This window comes from Daktulosphaira vitifoliae, unplaced genomic scaffold (genome assembly GCF_025091365.1).
Source record: "Daktulosphaira vitifoliae isolate Bord-2020 unplaced genomic scaffold, ASM2509136v1 Scaffold_2, whole genome shotgun sequence".
Lineage (NCBI taxonomy): Eukaryota > Metazoa > Arthropoda > Insecta > Hemiptera > Phylloxeridae > Daktulosphaira > Daktulosphaira vitifoliae.
This window is the reverse complement of record NW_026099573.1, coordinates 37,895,671-37,916,022: the sequence shown is the minus strand read 5'-3', so window position 1 is coordinate 37,916,022 and position 20,352 is coordinate 37,895,671. Positions and strand designations below refer to the sequence as shown.

At 26.6% G+C, this 20,352-nt stretch overlaps 1 protein-coding gene and 1 long non-coding RNA gene across 3 annotated transcripts in view; one reads left to right on the top strand and one right to left on the bottom strand.

The window, feature by feature from the left end:
• LOC126898616 (uncharacterized) overlaps positions 1 to 20,352 on the top strand; it is a 59,884-nt gene that overhangs the window by 25,906 nt on the left and 13,626 nt on the right. For both annotated transcript variants that reach the window (XM_050672854.1, XM_050672855.1), the window contains 23 exons: positions 1,268 to 1,417; positions 1,560 to 1,731; positions 1,951 to 2,169; positions 5,459 to 5,567; positions 6,248 to 6,387; positions 6,474 to 6,716; positions 6,934 to 7,115; positions 7,181 to 7,331; positions 9,015 to 9,183; positions 9,513 to 9,694; positions 9,761 to 9,915; positions 10,394 to 10,525; positions 10,629 to 10,731; positions 10,867 to 10,977; positions 11,437 to 11,611; positions 11,696 to 11,884; positions 12,697 to 12,806; positions 12,863 to 12,975; positions 13,336 to 13,447; positions 13,516 to 13,645; positions 17,458 to 17,666; positions 19,104 to 19,260; positions 19,651 to 19,901. In XM_050672854.1, the coding sequence (XP_050528811.1) occupies positions 1,268 to 1,417; positions 1,560 to 1,731; positions 1,951 to 2,169; positions 5,459 to 5,567; positions 6,248 to 6,387; positions 6,474 to 6,716; positions 6,934 to 7,115; positions 7,181 to 7,331; positions 9,015 to 9,183; positions 9,513 to 9,694; positions 9,761 to 9,915; positions 10,394 to 10,525; positions 10,629 to 10,731; positions 10,867 to 10,977; positions 11,437 to 11,611; positions 11,696 to 11,884; positions 12,697 to 12,806; positions 12,863 to 12,975; positions 13,336 to 13,447; positions 13,516 to 13,645; positions 17,458 to 17,666; positions 19,104 to 19,260; positions 19,651 to 19,901 (3,664 nt within the window). The remainder of the gene's footprint in view (positions 1 to 1,267; positions 1,418 to 1,559; positions 1,732 to 1,950; positions 2,170 to 5,458; positions 5,568 to 6,247; positions 6,388 to 6,473; positions 6,717 to 6,933; positions 7,116 to 7,180; positions 7,332 to 9,014; positions 9,184 to 9,512; positions 9,695 to 9,760; positions 9,916 to 10,393; positions 10,526 to 10,628; positions 10,732 to 10,866; positions 10,978 to 11,436; positions 11,612 to 11,695; positions 11,885 to 12,696; positions 12,807 to 12,862; positions 12,976 to 13,335; positions 13,448 to 13,515; positions 13,646 to 17,457; positions 17,667 to 19,103; positions 19,261 to 19,650; positions 19,902 to 20,352) is intronic.
• The window catches only part of LOC126898666 (uncharacterized), a 46,461-nt gene continuing 40,411 nt past the window's right edge, over positions 14,303 to 20,352 (bottom strand). The window contains exon 2 of the long non-coding RNA XR_007702335.1: positions 14,303 to 15,126. This is a non-coding gene — a long non-coding RNA (uncharacterized LOC126898666). The remainder of the gene's footprint in view (positions 15,127 to 20,352) is intronic.

Sequence of the window (20,352 nt, the reverse complement as noted above, 5' to 3'; positions counted from 1 at the left end):
AAATTAAACACTATCTAAAGATTTGCTTCGAATCGTTTATTTTTGATAGTGATTTTAATCACTGTCAGATATCATTATACTTGATCCAACTATGCCACGTCACCACTATGCCGCAACTCCACTGTGCTGGGTTTTTGCTAATTCATTTCTTGATTCAAATACAACTCTATTAATTAAAAATTAATCAATAATAGTGGTTTTATCTACTATACTTTTTACGATTATACTTACAATGAAAATTGGTTGGGTTTTATAAATTAACAGATCCGAATTTAGAGGATGGTTTGGAGAAGATATTTTAAAAATAATGCGTATAAAATAAATTCATTTATTCAATATTTCTATGTTTTAACTAATATTAACTTTTTAATATTAATCTAAACTTTTATCTTTTTCTTTTTCCTCGCCTTCATCCCAACTACTTTGGGTCGGCCCCCTTATCCTACAATGTCCACCACTCCGATCAAGTCCTTGTTTATTGTCACTGATCTCATTTCAACTACCTCGTTTTCTCCTTTGTTAATCTCGTACTCTATGTACTCTATCTTACTTCTACTTATTCTTAGTCCCTTTCCTTTAAGAGCTGATCTCCACGCCTCTAGCCTTTGATTGGTTTTCTCCTATTAACATTATATCGTCAGAAAACAACATGCAACACGGTCCACTTCTTGTATATTTATAAAAAAAAAATATTGTATAATATTATGATGATTAGACGACTAATAAAATTATTTAAAATAATATTAGCCATCATTATATAACAAAAGTACTGTTATTAGAAAAAATTACAATTGAATATTGAACCCCATCATAAAGTCTAAATAAATATAGGTTTACTAATATATTTGAAAAACAAAATAATTCTGATATAATTAGTGGTGACACCAAAATTTTTGCTGAGGGTAAGCAAAATTGTAAGTAACCCATTTTAAATGAGAAATAATTTAGTTTTCACTTTAAAGTACGTGTAAGTATAAATTCATATGTTTTAAAGTGAGTCACGGAGGAGATTAATATCTTTGAAGTGTAGTCGAAAGCATCTTTAGGGGCAACATTAATTATTACACAAATTTTTACATAATATTAAAACAATTACATCAGTGTTTTCAGGTTATACGATACAATATTTTGATCTCCTTGGCTCTAATAATTTTTTTAATATTACTTATTCCTTTTATCCATTAATATGGATAAAAGAGATTTTATGTAAATAAATAAAGCAGTTTTTTTTAATAATTTAAATTATATTTTTATTATAAATTTACAGGTTAAATATATTTTATCCACCCCAACATAAAATTACATTTGCTGAAATGGACTTCGAATCGTTTGACAATTTCACTTCTTTTATAAATACTACTACACCATTCAACACCATACCTTTCTTCGCCTTACGAATCATAACTGAAACCCTTTCGTATGTATATTGTTTACTTATAAATGATAATAAAAGCAATGTTATAATTTAAGCTTAGTAATAAGGAAGAAAACTATTTTATCTTATGAAGTGCCATCACTAATAACTATTGGAATATATATCTTGGGTTTTAATTCTTCAGGTTAAAGTATCACCGTCATATTGGAGTATTTTGGCCGGAAAATAGCGCCCAATTAAACGTTACCAATGTAAAAACTCAAAAAACCAAAAGTACTTTAAACGACGGTGAAATATCCTTAGAGTTCCCTTTCGAAAAGAAGTATCACTTAGGTCGCTTTGATTTCAAATACGAAGTAAGACTACGACACAAATTAATTATTTCAAGAAAGAATAAAATATTAATATAATTCAATTCTTTTGAGATTTTAGTTAAAAAATATACGTATATTTATTAACTGTCTTTATTTAAGACAGTTAATAAATTAATTGAGCATTATTTAAAAATAATGTTTTGTAAAAAGAATAACTTCTTCAATAGTGTACATATTCAAATTTTTTAACATTTTATATAGGATATAGTAAAGGAGATCATAGGCGATTCAAAGATAACATACGACAACAAAACAATAATTCAAGGAAATTTTACAAGGAAGTTTACAAATCATAGCGATGGTTTTGTAGATGATTTGATTGACTTGACAGTTCAAAGTAAATTTATTCCATTGGGTATGAAGTACTTACATAGAACAAATAACGGAAGTCGTTTAGTCGTACCAGAACGGCCACATATAGTACGCTTATCTCTTATTATATAATATAACAAGGCAAAAAACGCTTTTCTAGGAAAATTACTTAGAGTGCTCGGATTTTCAATTTTTTTTCAACGAAAATACTCAGTTACGAGACTCCGGGAAAAATATTGACAGAGGTCGGAAAATTTTTAGCATAGCACTATATTTTATATATTTTTTCAAGGAATGTTATATGTTATATATAAATTTCAGGACGGTTTTAAGTATTTAAATTTGTACATTCATTATCAAAACATTGCAGTATTCATAATCTAATTTATCTCATATATGAGTCTATGAGTTTATCGTAAATATTGGAATCCATCTATGACAACTATACTGTCCAACGTCAAATCACTATTACCAATTTTTTTTATCAAAATTAAATTTTTTACATAGTTCCAGGTATAATACCTGACGATTTTTTTTTGTAATTATTCTATAATATAAATACAATTATTATTATTAGAAGATTAACAATTATTGTATATATCAGGAGTGTTTTTAAGAGGGATATGAACGGTTTAAGGGTCCCTCTTGAATCAGCCATATAAATATTTTTTTAGGCAACTTCTAAAAAATCAGAACCTAAAGACCTTTTTTTTATCATCACTTTGATATTTAGCAAAAAAAATTCTATAGTATGTTTAATTAAGTAAAAAAATGTTAAATACTCTCCTAAAATAATTTCAAAATAAGGGGAATACCTCATTAACAAACGTCAAAGTTATATCCAATACATTTTCTATATTCATTTTATGAATTTTCCTGAATTAAATAATTAAATTTTTTATATATTTTTGTTACACTGATTCTGATGTAATATTTTCCCTGTAAAACACTTATAGGAGTAGCCGGTAGGGCTCTACTCCTATCGGAATCAGTGGCCTACCTACGAGGATAACACAAAGAGGCCTACGCGGCAAAGGCGTGTTAGGCTCGTAGGGCCCCCGGTTTGGGGTGGAACCTCAGCTAGGAAAAGCCTAGTTTATACATAGTGATTTTTTTGTCATAATCCACTCAATTACTTACAGGATAAATTAAAACATTTTTTTTTTTTTGATTAACTTTAGTTACACATTATTCTTGAATTATTAATATAAATACTGATAGCTAATTGTTTTTTTATGACATTGCTGTCACAGTCGCGGATTGCTTATTAACAATTAAGACTATCAATAGATATACTTTTTATATTGTCAGTTAGTGTATTTATAAACTCACAACAATGTGCCTTACTACCATTGATAATAACAATACTATGTACCTGGGAATATTGATGTCATAAAAAATCAATTAGCTACCAGTATTTTAATTCTACTTCTTCCTCGCCTTAATCCCAACTACATGGGTTAGGCCACCCTTATTTTAAGGAATTTACCTTTCAGCCTCATTGGAATTCTTTTATCGCATAAGACACCAGATGCTTCTCTCCACATTAACCACTCGCACTTAATTCTGTGTCTTACATCCTCGTCAATAACACCACTCTTTTGCACAATTGACCTTAAATACTTAAAACTTTCCACCTCTCCACACGTCCTCGCCTATTGTCACTGATCTCCTTATTTCACCTACGTCTTTTTTTCCTTTGTCAATCTCGTACTCTCTTACTTCTACTTATTTTTAAAACTTTGTTTTTGACAGCTGATCTCCACACCACTAACCTTTGATTAATTTCCTCCTATTAACACTATATCGTCAGCAAACAACATGCACCACGACATTTCTCCTTGTATTTCTCTAGTAATTTCATTCATCACTATAGAGAATAAGCAGAACCTTGGTGCACTCCTACTCTAACCCGAAAACCTTGTGATACTCCTCCTATGCTCATTAACCCTGGTACAAGTGTCATCATACATATCTTCTATTACATTAAAATACCTTTTCGGGACTGCGTTAATGCGCACTTTAAAACCTCTCTTGGTACTCTGCCATACGCTTTCTCCAAATATATAAATACCATATACACAGCTTTTTCTTCTTTTCCCTAAACTTTTCTATTAGTTACCTCACAAAAAATACTGACTTCATTGTTGACTTACCAGGCATAAATCCAAACTGGATTTTAGATACCAATGTCTCATTTCTTATTCTCTTATATATTGGCTTTTCCCAAATTTTCATACTATGACTCAAAATCATTATGCGTATATAATTTCCACACTTCTGTATGTCACCTTTACCTTTAAATATCGGCACCACAAAACTATTCCTCTATTAATTTGGTATTTTCCCTTCTAATAAGATATTATTTAAAAGTTCCTTCAACCAACTTATGCCAACACCGCCTAATATTTTCCATACTTCTAGTGGCACTTTATTTGGTCCTACTACTTTATTCGTTTTCATTGATGCCACAGCCTCCCATACCTATTTTTCACTAATTAAATCTACCAGTCCTTCATTCCACAAGATATCCTCTAATGTCTCTTTTGGGTACTCCTCATTCAATAATTTTTCAAAATACTCTTTCTACCTTTTTTTCACATCGCCATCACTCGAGAGTACTTTATTATCAACACTTTTTATACACCTTGTATAATGATAATCTTTAGACATTTTCTCTTTTATCTTTACAAGTCTATAGATTTCTTTCTCGCCTTCCTTTGTTCCTAGCCTGTCATACAATTCATCATACCTCTTAAACTTCGCCTTACTTACTGCATACTTAGCTTCTTTGCACAAGCGTTTATACTTCATCCAATCTTCTCTCCTTTTGCTCTTCTACCATATTTTAATTTCTCTTTCTTAGTAAAGTAAAGTAAAGTATTCTTTACACAATTAGCAAATCATTTTCCAATTTCAATTTCCACCTCCGGATCTTAGATTTTCCCTCTGTGTTTCTTCTATTTTTATTTATTCTTTTTCCGGTAAATCAAAACTCCATTACCATCAGTCTATGTTGTGTAGTTACACTATCGCCTGGTATTACTTTACAATATTTTACTCGCTTTACACTCTCTCTCTTCCGCATAAAATAATCAATCTGTGATCTATTCCTCCCAGTCTTATAAGTTATATAATGTTCTTTCCTCTTTCTAAAATAAGTAATAACCATAACAAGATCATACGATACTATGAAATCAAGGATTCTTTCTCCAGCCTCATTCTTTCCACTAAAACCATACCCTCCATGTATTCTTTCATATCCTCTCCTCTCATTACTTACATGTTTATTCATATCTCCGCCTATCACCACATACTCATTGTGTATACATTATAATTTTATAGAAAATTTAGTGTAATACACTTTATACAAAAGAAATATTCGACTTATTTTCAGGATTTTAAAAGATTAGAAGTGTTTAAACTTTATAAGACAGCCGAATTCAACTTGACGGGAGAAATGATTCAAAACAAATACGAAATCGTGAGGGATACAACAGTGAAAGGTTAGAAATAAGTTTTATACATTTTACATATTTTACATATATCACATATTCCATATTTTTTTTTCAAATTGCTATTTATTTTTATGGTTAGTCTTGTTTGGAATGGCGATAGTTACTATTAAAAATAAAACGTGTATCAAGTTTATTAAAATATTATATAATAATGATTTCTCAATTACTGTAGATTCACATGCTTTGTAACGTAATCTTTTTTATAAATCTGTGTATTTCATTTTTTGTATTATTTTAAGTTGCATAGATTAAAATAATAATTAAATAACAATTACCTTTTATCTATAATTAAAAAATTGTTTCCCATGATAACTTAATGATTTTTAATTAATCAAAATTAGCAATTAAATTAAATATTTAAATTAATTCATTTGATACCATTTGTTATAACTTATATTCAAATGATTTCTCTTGAATTCTACTAAAGAAAAAGAAAAAAATGTAGAAACAATTTTCCATTGTTAGAGAATATGTTACAAGGTACTATAAATGTAGTCCTTTATTTTTAACTGAATTTATTTTGAACTGTCAGTTAGAAAATTCAATAAACTAAAAAAAATCAATTATCATGTTGTTATATTGTATCATAAGTTTCAATTAAAAATTTTTAAATATTGAAGATAATTTAAAATTATTTATAAGATTAAAATTAACATTTGTTTTCACAGTCATAAATTTCAACAGAAGCGTTGTTATAAAATCACATTATGACGATGAAACTGATGATTCATACACAAGGAACGTCATGGTAGTCCTGAATCCACAAGCATGGATGAATTCTGCTCTTAAAGTATCATATCATAATTCTGTAAGTTAAAATGATGAAAACAACATTTTACAAATGTCTTTTTTTATTTGAACAATTGTAAAGTCTAAATTTTGTTTATTCTACAGACTCCTGACGATTATGGAAAACTTATTGACATTAATATCGCTTATCCTAGAAGAAATTTTTCAGTTATCAGTGATGTAGCAACAGACTCTAAATATTTTATGTCACATATGACTTTTATTCAGCACAAACCGTATCCTGACGACAATTACGTGTTTGGTTACCGTTTCGATTGGCGAAAACTTGAATCTAAAGTTAACAGACATCGCGTAGGCATGCTTATCTATCATCCTTCATTTTATAAAGTAATTAGTTATAATATCAGTATTCTTATTATAATTTGAAAACAACATTTAATACTAAAAATTCTTTTTATTCGTGTCTTCATTATAATATTGTAATACTATGTATAATATACAAAAAAGTAAAAGCATTATACATTTTTTCCCCATTTTTTCATGTGTGATATTTTGAGTTAGCTATACCTAAGAAAATTTAATACGATTCTTTGATTTAATTTAGAATGTTACAATACGAGGAAATTATTCACGTGGTAATTCAATACTGTTAGATTTAAATGCAGATTATGACTATGCTCGAGATCCAAACAGAAAGTTTACTATTAGTTGTTTAGTTGAAAATAACTCCCAAAAATCTAAACGCAATTACTTCTACTCACTCAAAGGCAGACATTTAATTACTGGGTATAAAATATATTCATACGTTTCATATTTATAATATATTAAATGCAATAATTTTTCTTATACAGATTTAAATTGGATGCATCTGGTACTTTTAAATCTCAAGAATATTTCCATTTCTTCCATAACAACATCACATACAAACGATCTTATTTACCGGATCAATATTGGGACGGCAAGGGTCAACTAGATTTTATTAACAAAACCATCAGTATTGAAGTAAGCTTTTATAATTAAGAAATGCGTTTAAATATTTTTATCTTTAGAATGTTATGGTCCTATATTTGAAGGTTAATATTATGACAAAAACAGTGATGATAAATTAATTTATGTATAGACAACAATTTAAGACATTTATGAATTAAATAAATAATTAATATACAGGGTGATTTTTTTATCATAACCCACTCAATTACTTACAGAATAATAATAATTAAAAATTTTTTTTTTATTATTATCTTTAGTTACACATTATTCTTGAATTATTAACTATGTAATACTTTTTAAGTTCATTATGATATTGCTATCACAGTCACGGATTGTTTATTATCAATTATGACTATCAATAGATATACTTTTTGTATTGTCAGTTAGTGTATTTATAAACTCACAACAATGTACCTTACTATCATTGATAATAACAATGCTGTGTACCTGCTAATATCGATGTCATAAAAAATCAATTAGCTACCTGTATTTGTAATCCCTTGTGTATTATACCTATACAGGGTGTTCAGTATAACGGGTTTCTATTGTTCTCATTGTTTGTAACAATGAGAACAATAGAAACCCGTTTCCTGACTTACTGAACACTCTGTATATTAACTCAAAAATTTGAAACTTTAAATGTTTATATCTAATAAACAAATTAAGTTTCATTAAAAATTCAAATGCCATTTACTATTGAATTAAAAACTCAAACATTTTATTAAATTAAAAATACGTGTTACCATTTAAAAAAACAAAGTTGACACCCTTACCAGGCATAAGGGATAAACTTAAAAAGTATTACATAGTTAATAATTCAAGAATAATGTGTAACTAATGATAGTAATAAAAAAAAAATTTTTAATTATTATTATTCTGTAAGTAATTGAGTGGGTTATGATAAAAAAATCACTCTGTATATTTTAAGAAATGTTTAAATATATATTTCATAGATAAACTTTGGTTATTTTATTACTTTCTCCGGGTAAATATTAATAAACCCAGCGGAGTGGAGTCGCTGCATTGTTGGGACAAGTTTATATGATATCTGACAGTGATAAACATAATAAAAAATATTTCAATGCGAATTCTTTAAATTTCACAAGAATTTGTATATTTGTAGTTTTTCCAATAATTGTGAGATTATTTCTTTAATATTGTTTTACATATCAATAGCTATTTTATAAAGGTTAAAATAATGCAGGCGTTCCGAAACAATTTCAAAAATTGAATTGAAAAATTTTATTACATGTTACTCTTTCAAACGCTTTTGTACTTAGATTTTTTATTGAATTTTTATAAAAGAAGCACACTTAAAGAAAGCGTATTGTGTTTAATATAATTTATCCAATTTCATTAATGTCAGAGTTTTTAAGAAAAAGTAATAGAGATTTTAAAATGCAGAAAAAAATATTGGAAATGTCATTTTTTACGGTAACATAAATATCAAATGTTTTTTTAAATTTATAGAATTAAGAAGGTTTTTTAAATTTTTGGTTCTATTAAGATCAATTAGATTAAAATTGGGTTCTTTCCGTTGAGTTTGAGATTTCGTAATAAGTTGTCAGATATTATGGATGTGCACATTCTTTTAATTATATGTTGTGTGTTGAATTTTAAGTGAAATCTATTATAGTGCATAATAACAAGTTTAATTAATTATTAAAAATAAAAAATATAATACAATTTTCATAGAAATATTCGTTCCGTGACGTGACTGTTTTACACGGCAACTACAACAACTACGAGGGTACCCATAACATTGATATTTTGTTACACAAAGGAAATGATGATACCGCAGTTGGGAAATTTTATATAAATATACCCCATAAGGATACAGGCCTTGCTGTAAATTTTACTCCAGGTAATAAATAATTCATTTTTAGTTATGTCGTCTAAACCTTTTCCTGCAAAAGAAGGTATTAAAAACCTAAAACCCAGAGAGATACTCAATTTCACCAGAAAGACAGGACTCTTTGGTCATCTTTAGAGGTAACTTTATGGTTGGTAATGTATTAACACTTTGGTGATAACACTTAGGTGGGTAAACCGAATCAAGACAATTCGGTATGAGGTGCGTACAATGGACCAACAGGTCTGAGTGCATGGGCATTATGTCCACCTCGATAATAACTAAAACTAGTTATGTCGTCACAACGATATAATAAAATAATCCATACATTGAAATTTTAGATGCTTCCCATCAGTTACACATGTCCGGAAATGTATTAGAAAGTAAAAACGCACAATTTAATATTTGGAGGACTAAGTATGGTCTTATTATACCAGACTTACAGTTTTCTTTAGGACTAAATCACTCAAGACTTCTATCCTCAGCACTTACATGGAGAATAGATCTAAAAGACAGCATAGTTGTACGGATACCAATATTTTTACTGTATTTTTTGATATGTTATAATATATATAAGTGATTTTTTTAGAGTACTTTACGTACGTCAGTGAACCAAACATGGACTTACATCCAAGACACTACCGAGTTTTGGACTCAGTACTTCAAGTCTCAAACAATAGAAACTGTTAGTGGTATTTGGACAGACACAAAACCAGAGATACAAGAATTCCTCAATGATATAAGGTATACCAATACCTTATATAAAATATAATATAGCTATAAAAATAGCTATAATCCTTGTGAAACTATGAAGCTACATTTACCTTTTGCATGATGTATTGAGAAAGATAGGATATTATATTGACAAATTATTTAAAATAAGGCTTACAATAAAAAACATGTGAATATTGTAGTTTTGATTAAAATCTATTAAAATTGTTATCAATAAATAAATTACTTTAGATTATACAGAATGATCAGTAAATAAGAAAACAGATCAATTATTATAAACAATGAGAACAATAGACACCCGTTTCCTTATTTTCTGAACACCCTAATATATTATACAATGTTTATTTAAATTTGGTTAATGAATTAATAATAGTAGGATTTAAATGGGATATATTTTTTTTCACCTTCACCAAAGCTATACTAAAGGCTTAAGTATTATAATTTTTAAATACTGATAAGTCTACGGTTTATATATTTTATATATACACAGCAATTACCACGTTTTGGAAGAAGACTGGGCATACTTCAAAACTGTATTCAATAATTCATATAATGCTAATGAGCTTTACCTTAAAGATATTCATGGAGTATATATTGCCCTAATGGAAGATTCTTCGTTTATGTAAGTACCAATAAGACAATACAAATAAAACTGTGCCAAAAATACCACTTAACAGTTATTTTATATAAAAACGTTATTCACTACAAGTGTTTTTTTTATACAGGGACAAAATGGGTTCATTACCCCAAGTTGTCAGCGAAATTTGGACCGCATTGGGAGATACTGGAAAAACTATACGGAAATCTATATTATGGTTTATTGATAATGTATGTGTATTTCTTTATTTTTTATTTGCCAAATAAATTTTTTTTTATTTTCCTTATTAAATATTTATTTGACTTTTAATCATCAAATTTCTTTCATATACAATTATTTTTACTAATACTCCAACTATACAATAGATTAAAATAGCATATGAAGAATTTGGAAGAATTTTGAAGCGATTAATGGAAGGCGAGGCATTTGTATATTTATCTGATTTACTAAGCAGTTCTATGTCAAAATATGATAAAGTAAGAAAATGTATTATTAATACTATTAAAATATTATTTTAAGTTACGTACATATCTAAATTTAAGACTTATAGTAAATTTATACCATAACTTTTTATATATTATGTTAACCCTAATTTGTAATTTGTGAGCTTAATATTAAACATTTTTACCTCTAAATACTAATTTTTTGTTTAAATTTGAGTTTCTAGTGGTTCATACTCAATAATTTAATTTCTTCTTTAAAGCTTTAAAACGCATGAGTGAATATTTAATTTATTTATTAAAAAAAAAAATTATATTTAAAATAATAAAATAATATTTTGATTATGTTCGATTCAAAAAACTTATATATATATATATATATATATATATTCGAAAAATTTGATTCTAACATTATTAACTTGTATATTAATTCTAAATAATAAAATTTAATGAGTACATAATAGTTTGACAAAAATGTTAATTGTTTATTGACAGCTTATACGCGATGTTCACATATCATTTATACGGTATGTAGAAAGTATGTTAGAAGAATCTTCTAACACTGTGGCAGGGTACTGGAGTAACGTAATGAAGACAATTGAACCGACAGTATTGCAAATTTTCCATCACATCGAATCTGTGTTTGTTTCAGCTTTTCAAAAAGTAATCCGTAAGTTATAATAACAAAACAAACGCCTCTTATCATTTACGAATTCATAAGAATACTCTATTATAATAGTTTTGTGTTTTTCAGAGTTTTTGTACGCTAGACAACAAGAGCTGATGCAATCACCTTATTATGCTCAAACACAAAATATGACACAGGACTTGGACAAATTTTACAAAGACTTAATGCAAAATGATTTTCTTACTAACTTAAAAAAATATTCTACTATGTTATACAATCTATTTAAGGCGAGATATTATCCTCTTATACCATTTGGTAAGTAAAATGAAAATAAAATTTAAATCTGTTAGGTCTATATTTTAATGTCATTGTACTCGTATTTAAAAGATAAAGTTAATATAAAAAATAAATACTTCTAAATAAAATACAAAAAGAATACTGTACAACATTAAACTGATAAAGTAGCAAAAAATAAATTTTAATCAAACTTCTTTGTATTCAAAAAACAGAAATTTATAAATAAATATTATCAAAACGATTTTTTACTGTAGAAACATTTAAGTCATTGCCTTCATTGTAGGCAACATTGTACTATTTGAAGTCATGTTTGTATAACCAAGTCATTGCATTTTCTTCAATATTATAGTACAGACAAAACAATCATTACTGAGTCGTTATACATATGTATTTTAGACAATAACAAACAACTTACTGTTTTAAACATATAACTAAATTTTATATCTATTTAAATGTTTAATATATTCTTTAAACTTTAAACTTAATATATCGCTAATATTAATGTTGTATTTATACATAAAAAAAACTTTTTTCATTTAAAAAATTTACAATTACTAATAATTAAATAAATAAATTATAAATTATATTTTTATTTTTATACATTTAATATTTTTATTCATGATTTCATTATAAATTATGTACTTTTTAATTATATCTGATATATGTATATATATGATATATATATGAATATATGAGGATGAATTTATAATATTTGAGGATTATATTAATTTTTTAACTTTACCTCCACATGTTCGTTCTCGAAGTCCATTATGCCGACACCACGCTATTTAATGAGTTCAATGTCAATTATCTTTGATTTATTTTTGCAGCAAATGAGATTAATGCTCTAAGATTAGAAATAATTGACGGTGTTCAGCAATTACTAAAACTTCCACTTATATCATACGTTATAGACAATTTGAAGACTACATATAATCAAGTAAGTAACTCAAGTTTATATTTTCTAAACTATTTAATTATAATAATGCTGTATAGGTAATTTGGTTTTGTGACTACATCGATCTTAGTAAAAAAATTCAAAAATTTATTCCTACATTGATCAATCGAGTATACGACTTGACTTACACTGCAGTCGAAAATGAAATGAAGTAAGATAATTTTATATATATTATATGTTTACAATTTAAATTTAATATTATATAACAATAAAGCATTGTACCTAAAAAATTGTACAATGTAAATAAAAAGTAATGTTAGTTTAACTCACTAAGAAAGAAATTGGTTACAACACTTTTAAAATCCAAAAAAATAAAATGTATTATTATATAAAAATAGTTTTAAGGGGGGGGGGGTAAACAAATTTAGCAATCTTCTAAATGTTTAGCTTAATTGATTTAACTTACGTCTAATCAATGTTAAAGTTTATTTTTAAAAAGTAAACTGAAAGTTTACTTTTTAAATTAGTAATTTATTTAACTAATTGTACTTTTTTTGATATCACAAACCAGATACCACAAACCAAAAACAAAATTTATATGTGACCCAGGAAAGGGTATTTTAGAGTTAGAACAAAAATTACCTTTTTCTTGGCACGCATTCAACGAAACACCTAAATATGAGGTAAACACAAGTTTGATTCATCTTATCTTATTTGATTTAACTATTTAGAATTTTTTAACGATTTCTAGGAAATTCCCGAATACAAAATAGTGACAAAGATGCTCAGTATGTTTGCACCATCCAACGTAACATTTTGGTTCCTTTACTATAATTTGATGCCATTTACAGACTACACAAATTGGTTTCCTCCATTCCGAGGTAATAGGTTATAATATTTATAAAATATTAGTTATTTTTTATGTAATTTAACATTGCAAGTATAAATATTAAAATTGATTATTTGCCACAAGTAAAACTAGAATAAAAAGTTTGGAATATAATATCATTAACATCTCATCTAAAAAATATTTTTAATAATCCAAAAATATGAACACCCCTTATCTTTTTTAACGTATCCTACACGTTAGAACATTACATTAACGTATTATTTTAAGAATAAAGGGAGTTAACGGTCTTCCTCATTTAATTAGGTACAGGTAAATTGGTGTTCAAATTTCTTTAAAGCAATAACTATATCTTAAATTAATTAATTTTTAAATTTTTATCTAAAAAAAATTGCAATAATGTTTCTACAGAAAAGGGACATGTTCATCAGTTTAACGTATTCATTAAATATTTCTTCTTTTTCTTCACCTTCATTCCAACTATTTGAGGTCGACTACCCTTATCCTATTCATTAAATATATATGATATAATTTTTTTTTTTTAATTTTTAGAAAATTTCAAGTTTGTGGATTTAAGTTTAGTATGGAAATTGAAAAAATTTCCCTCGTTCCCTGTAAATGGGGGAATTCTTCAAAAAAATTACAATTTTAAAAATTGCTAATTTTTAATTTTTTAGCTTCGATGCGAAGCGGAGAAGGTATTAATTTTACTATGATGTGTTTTTTTTTTTTTTTATGTCTGTTGCCACTTTTTCTCAGCTCTCACTGGACCGATTTCTTTCAAAAATACGTCAAAAGATCACAAATCGTATCTAGTTGAAGACATTACCCTTAAAAATTGAAAAAAATTCCCTCGTTCCCCGCAAATGGGGGAAATATCCAAAAAAATTACAAATTTAAAAATCGCTAATTTTCGAAATTTTTTCACTTTTTTTTCTTAAAACTTCCATAACTTTTTGAAAAATCAACAAATCAACATAATTTTTTTTTATACTAAAACCTTAGATATTTACCTTTCATTTGATATCATTTTTTTGAAAATCTATCACTTAACCTGCTCATTGGGGGGGATTTAAAATGGCAACTTTTTTACAAAAATTAATTTTTTCAACTTAATTTTTGAAAATGTTCCGGAAAGACTGCGTCCTTTAAACATATATCAAATTAAAGCTTATTTTATGTACTACAAAATGAAAAAAAAAAATTTGTCCCGACACTTTTTTTTCTACATTTAAACGGCTGCCGTAGTTAAAAAAACACTATTTTTGTGTTAAAATTTTCGATTTTCGATTTTAAATTTTCAACTTAAAAATGCTATAACTTTTTGAAAAATGTATATATCAGCACAAATTTTTTTTTTCTAAATACATTATAAGTACATCTTTCATTTGACATACTTTTTATTAAAATTGGACAATTTCCCCTTATATAGGGGGCGTTCAAAACTTAAAATATTGTAAAAAACATAGATCTTTTTCAACTGAACTTTTGAAAATGTTCCGGAAATACTGCGTCCTTTAAACATATATCAAATCAAAGGTTATGTTATATACTATCAAATGAAAAAAAAAAATTTGTCCCGACATCTTATCTTCTATGTGCAAATGGCTGTCGAAAATTTAAAAAAAAATGTAATGTTTGCGATAAAAATTACATTTTATCGGGATGTTTTTTGTACTTAAAACTGCCATAACTTTTTCAAAAATGAACAAATAAAAATAATATTTTTTTGTATTGAAACCTTAGATATTTCCCTTTCATTTGATATAATTTTTTTTGAAAATCTAACACTTATTCTGCTCACTGGGAGGATTTAAAATAGTAACTTTTTTACAAAAAATAACTTTTTCAACTTAATTTTTGAAAATGTTCCGGAAATACTGCGTCCTTTAAACATATATAAAATTAAAGCTTATTTTATGTACTACAAAATGAAAAAAAAAAATTTGTCCCGACGATCTATCTTCTATACGCAAATGGCTACCATATTGAAAAATATACTATTTTTGTATGATAATTATGGGTTTTGTATTTTATTTTAATAGAAGTTGATGTTGCTTTTGCAATTATCCATCAATTTTTTAAAATTAAACACTATCTACAGATTTGCATCGAAGCGTTTCTTATGATAGTGATTTTAATCACTGTCAGATTAAATCTATACTGGACCCTACTATGCAATGTCTCTACTATGCCGCGACCCCACTGTGCTACCGTTTTTTTTACTTAAAACTGCCATAACTTTTTGAAAAATGTATAGATCGATTTATTTATTTTTTTGTGGATATAAATTAATTGATAAATACCTATTATTCTGTATATATTTTTTATAAATCTGACCCTTTACCTGCCCACAGAGGGGAATTAAAAATGACAACTTTTTCAACTTAATTTTTGAAAGTGTTCCGAAAATACTGAGCTTATATATATATCTTAAATTAAAGCTAATGTAATATACTTTATTATGGAAGAAAAAACTTTGGACTTAATTTTGTTTCCATGATGAAAACAGACATCAAAATTAATAAAAAGAATACGATTTTTTAAAAAAATTCTATTTAAAATTTTTAATTTGATGTAACTTTTTGAAAAAAGTATGGATCATTATAATTTTTTTTATGATAAGTACTAATTATATACTTCTCTTATGTGACATACTTTTTTTTTAATTGGATCATTTCCCTTTTATACAGGAGGGGTTCAAAACTTAAAAATGCATATAGAAAAAAGAACTTTTCAAATTAATTTTGGAAAATATTCCAGAACAAATGTCACTTTTATATATATCCTCAACTAAACTTTATGTAATATATTTTAATATGAAAAAAAAATTTCGGACTTTATTTTGTTGTCATAGTAAAAACTAACATCAAAGTTAACAAAAAAAAAAAAATGGTTTATGTAAAAAATTACAATACTAAATTATTAAATATCAATTACATACTATTTTTAATTTCTATAATAAACATTTATTCGTTTAATACACTTATAAATTATAAAACTTATAATCAGGATATAAATAAAGAAATAGGAGATCATGTCGCTTTTGGAATAATCTACCAATTTTTTAAAATTAAACACTATCTACAGATTTGCATCGAAGCGCTTTTTATGATAGTCATTTTAATCACTGTCAGATTAAATCTATACTAAACCCAACTATGTTATGTCCTCATTGTGGCGTGACCCCACTATTCTGGGTTTTTTTTTATACATGATGTTATATGATAAATAAAAATGTCATATTTGGTTTTCTCAAAATCAAAAAATATTTCTGAAATCCATACATATTTAGTACCCGCACGTCTAATTTAACTATAATTTTTAATTTCATTTGAAATTTATATTTAAGCACTTTATAAGAAAATTATTACGTAATGCTTCTTTAAGCACTAATTGTTACTTATACAGTAAATGTCTATCGTGCATTGCTTCTGTGAAAAATACATTTTGGGAGTAATTAATTAACACCAGAAGTCCTATATGTCAAAATTTTATTAAAAAACAATTATCAAGGTTAATCAACCGAGTCAGAAAAATAAATTTATTTGTAAACGGGTAATAATTTTACTAATCTTGCATTTACTGTTTTATATATTTCATTAAAAAAATCACTTATCTTAATCGAGTATTAAACATAGTTTTGATAAAAGTGTTATATTTAAAAAGGATTTTCTTGTGTACGAGATATATACCGAAAAAAATATCAATAAAATAATTTCAATTATAAATGATTATAATTATTTCCATTTGTTAACAATTATCTTTTATAAACATATTTTAAATAAACAAATAATTATATAAATTTAGTGTTTTATTAAAAAACTTTCTACTTTATTGTAACAGCTCACGCTATGATAGTCGGATCACAACACTTTATGACGTTTGATCAGAGACATTACGACTTCAAAGGACATTGTTCGTATTTGTTAGCCAATGATTTTGTAGGACGGGAGTTCTCGTTGGTTCTCAGTTTCAATGACGAAATCAAAAGTCATTACAACATTTTACTAATTTTGGGCTCAGAAACTGTTTCTGTAGATCTTGTGCGAAAGGTTTGTAAAAATAAAATAAGGTTAATCCATTTTTCATATTTTTTTACCCGACTTTTAAGCAATAGTTTAGATTATTATAAAAATTTATTTGTAAAAATTAAATTATCAAACTACAATTTAAAAAAATTTTAGTTAAATTATCATTGAGAAAATATTTGTTTCACTAAGGAAACATGAGGTAGGTGAAATGAAGAGATTAGTGACAATAGGCGAGGACGTGATTGGTGAGGTAGAAAGTTTTAAGTATTTAGGGTCATTTGTGCAAAAGAGTGGTATTGACGAGGATGTAAGACATGAGATTAAGTGCGGGTAATTAAAGTGGAGAGAAGCCTCTGGTATGTTATGCAATAAAAGTAATAAAAAGAGATGGAGGAATGTAATTGTATGCGATATAAGAACGGATCTTGAGTGTGTATATGATGAATAGAGATTGTGTCAAGTAGAAGTTTAGGATAATGGTTTTACATTTTTCAAAAAGTTATAACATTTTAAAGTTAAAAATGTAAAATATAAAATCGAGAATTTTAATACAAAAATAGCATACGGTAGCCATTTTCACCGTGAAGACAAAATGAAGTTCGAAATTTTTTTTTTCTATAATAAATTATATTACATTAGCTTTAATTTAAGATATATATAAAAGTGTCAGTATTTCCGGAACACTATCAAATATTAAGTTGAAAAAGTTAATTTTTTGTGAAAAAGTTGTCATTTTGAATCCCCCTTGTGGGCTGGTGAAGGATTAAATTTATAAAAAAAAAAAAATTGAAGTGCACGCATGGTCACCCATCCGTTCACCCACGGCGGTAGGCGCGCGTTAACACTAGAGTTTTGTCAACAACTAGTGTGACCACCGTGCCCACCACGCCCCATACTCTATTATAAAAAAAAAATTTCGGACTCTATTTTGTCTTCATGGTGAAAATGACTACCAAATGCTATTTTTGTATTAAAATTCTCGATTTTATATTTTACATTTTTAACTTTAAAATGTTATAACTTTTTGAAAAATGTATGGATTAATAAAAATTTTTTATGAGAAATAATATTTATATACTTCTTTAATTCAACATACTTAATCAGGATATAAATAAGGAAATTGCAGATTATAATCTTTTATAATCTTTTGGATTATTTTAGATTATAAGCTATATAATTATATAGCTTTTGGAATAATCCACCAACTTATTAAAATTAAACACTATCTAAAGATTTGCATCGAAGTGTTTTTTACGATAGTGATTTTAATCACTGTCAAATATCATTATGCCACGTCTCCATTGTGCCGCGTCCCCCTGTACTGGGTTTTTTTTTATTAATCTATTAATTTTAAAAATAAATGAGATCGTACTAATCTCTGATTATACTATAAGTACTGTCTGGTCTCGAGTTATTTTTTTAGTTAATACTATTAATAATAAATTTGATCTTTTCTAGGACGTCAAAGTACTGCCAGACAGCACAAAACAGCTCCCATTACAACTAAACAACACTGTTATCTATTATGAAAACGAAATGCTTATAGTAGATAACGAAAAAGGTATATCGCTTGTATGCAATATGAACTTCCAATATTGCACGTTTCATGTATCAGGTAACAAACATAATATACTTAAAAATGTTCATATTCTCTATATGCTGATATTTTATCAATTTAATTTATTCAATTAAATATGTTGAAATCAACAATTATTATTTATTACAAATATTTCACATATTTAACAATAGTTAAGTATAAAACATTATATAAGAGGACAAAAATTATTCTAATTCCATTATATTAAAATAAAAACTCATTTCGGTGAAATAATCTCTTTATTGTATCTACATTTCAATACAGCTATAATTTTTAATTAGATCCAAGTGGTTCAACTCAAGGTATCATCAATTTTTCATATTCATTAATTTTAAAACTACAAAAAATAATTTCATGTTGTTTTTTATTTTACTTAGTTGATATAATAAACTCAATCGATTTTTTTAGGGTGGTATTATGGAAAAACGGCTGGTCTTTTAGGTACTCTAGACTACGAACCTAGTGATGATATGCTGACGTCTAGTGGTTACTTGGAATCCGACTTGTCCAAGTTCACTGAAAGTTGGGCGTTAAATGATGAAAGTTGTAGTGCTTACTCAGCTAATCCCCGAAGACCAATAGGCAACCCACAAATTATAGAACTGTGTGATAGTTACTTCAAACATAAAACATCCCCAATGTTTACATGTTTCTCTGTGGTAAACTAATATCTCTAAAATAAAACTTTCTAATAACCCTTAGTATATTGTAAAGTAAATCATATAATTTTAATTATATTATTAATGAATCCGTATTATATATTTATAAAATATTCAATATTTAAGTGAATAATCTATCCACGCTTTATGTATCTCGATTTCGTATTGAATTTTTGTTTTAATAGCCAAATTTTATAGGTCATGATTAATTTTTTTATGAACATGTTCTAATAATTGTAGTATTCATTTTGTCCAAATTGTCTGTGATGCAAAATAAATGGTAGCATTAGTCTATCCAGCTAATTAATTTAAATTATAATTGTGACCTTTTAAAACAATTGCTATTGAATTTCGAATTACATTTACTAGATAAACGTATCATAAACTTGCAGATAAACCTTAAAATGGAATTTTTATTTGCATCATTACCTTTTGCAAAATAAACATAAAG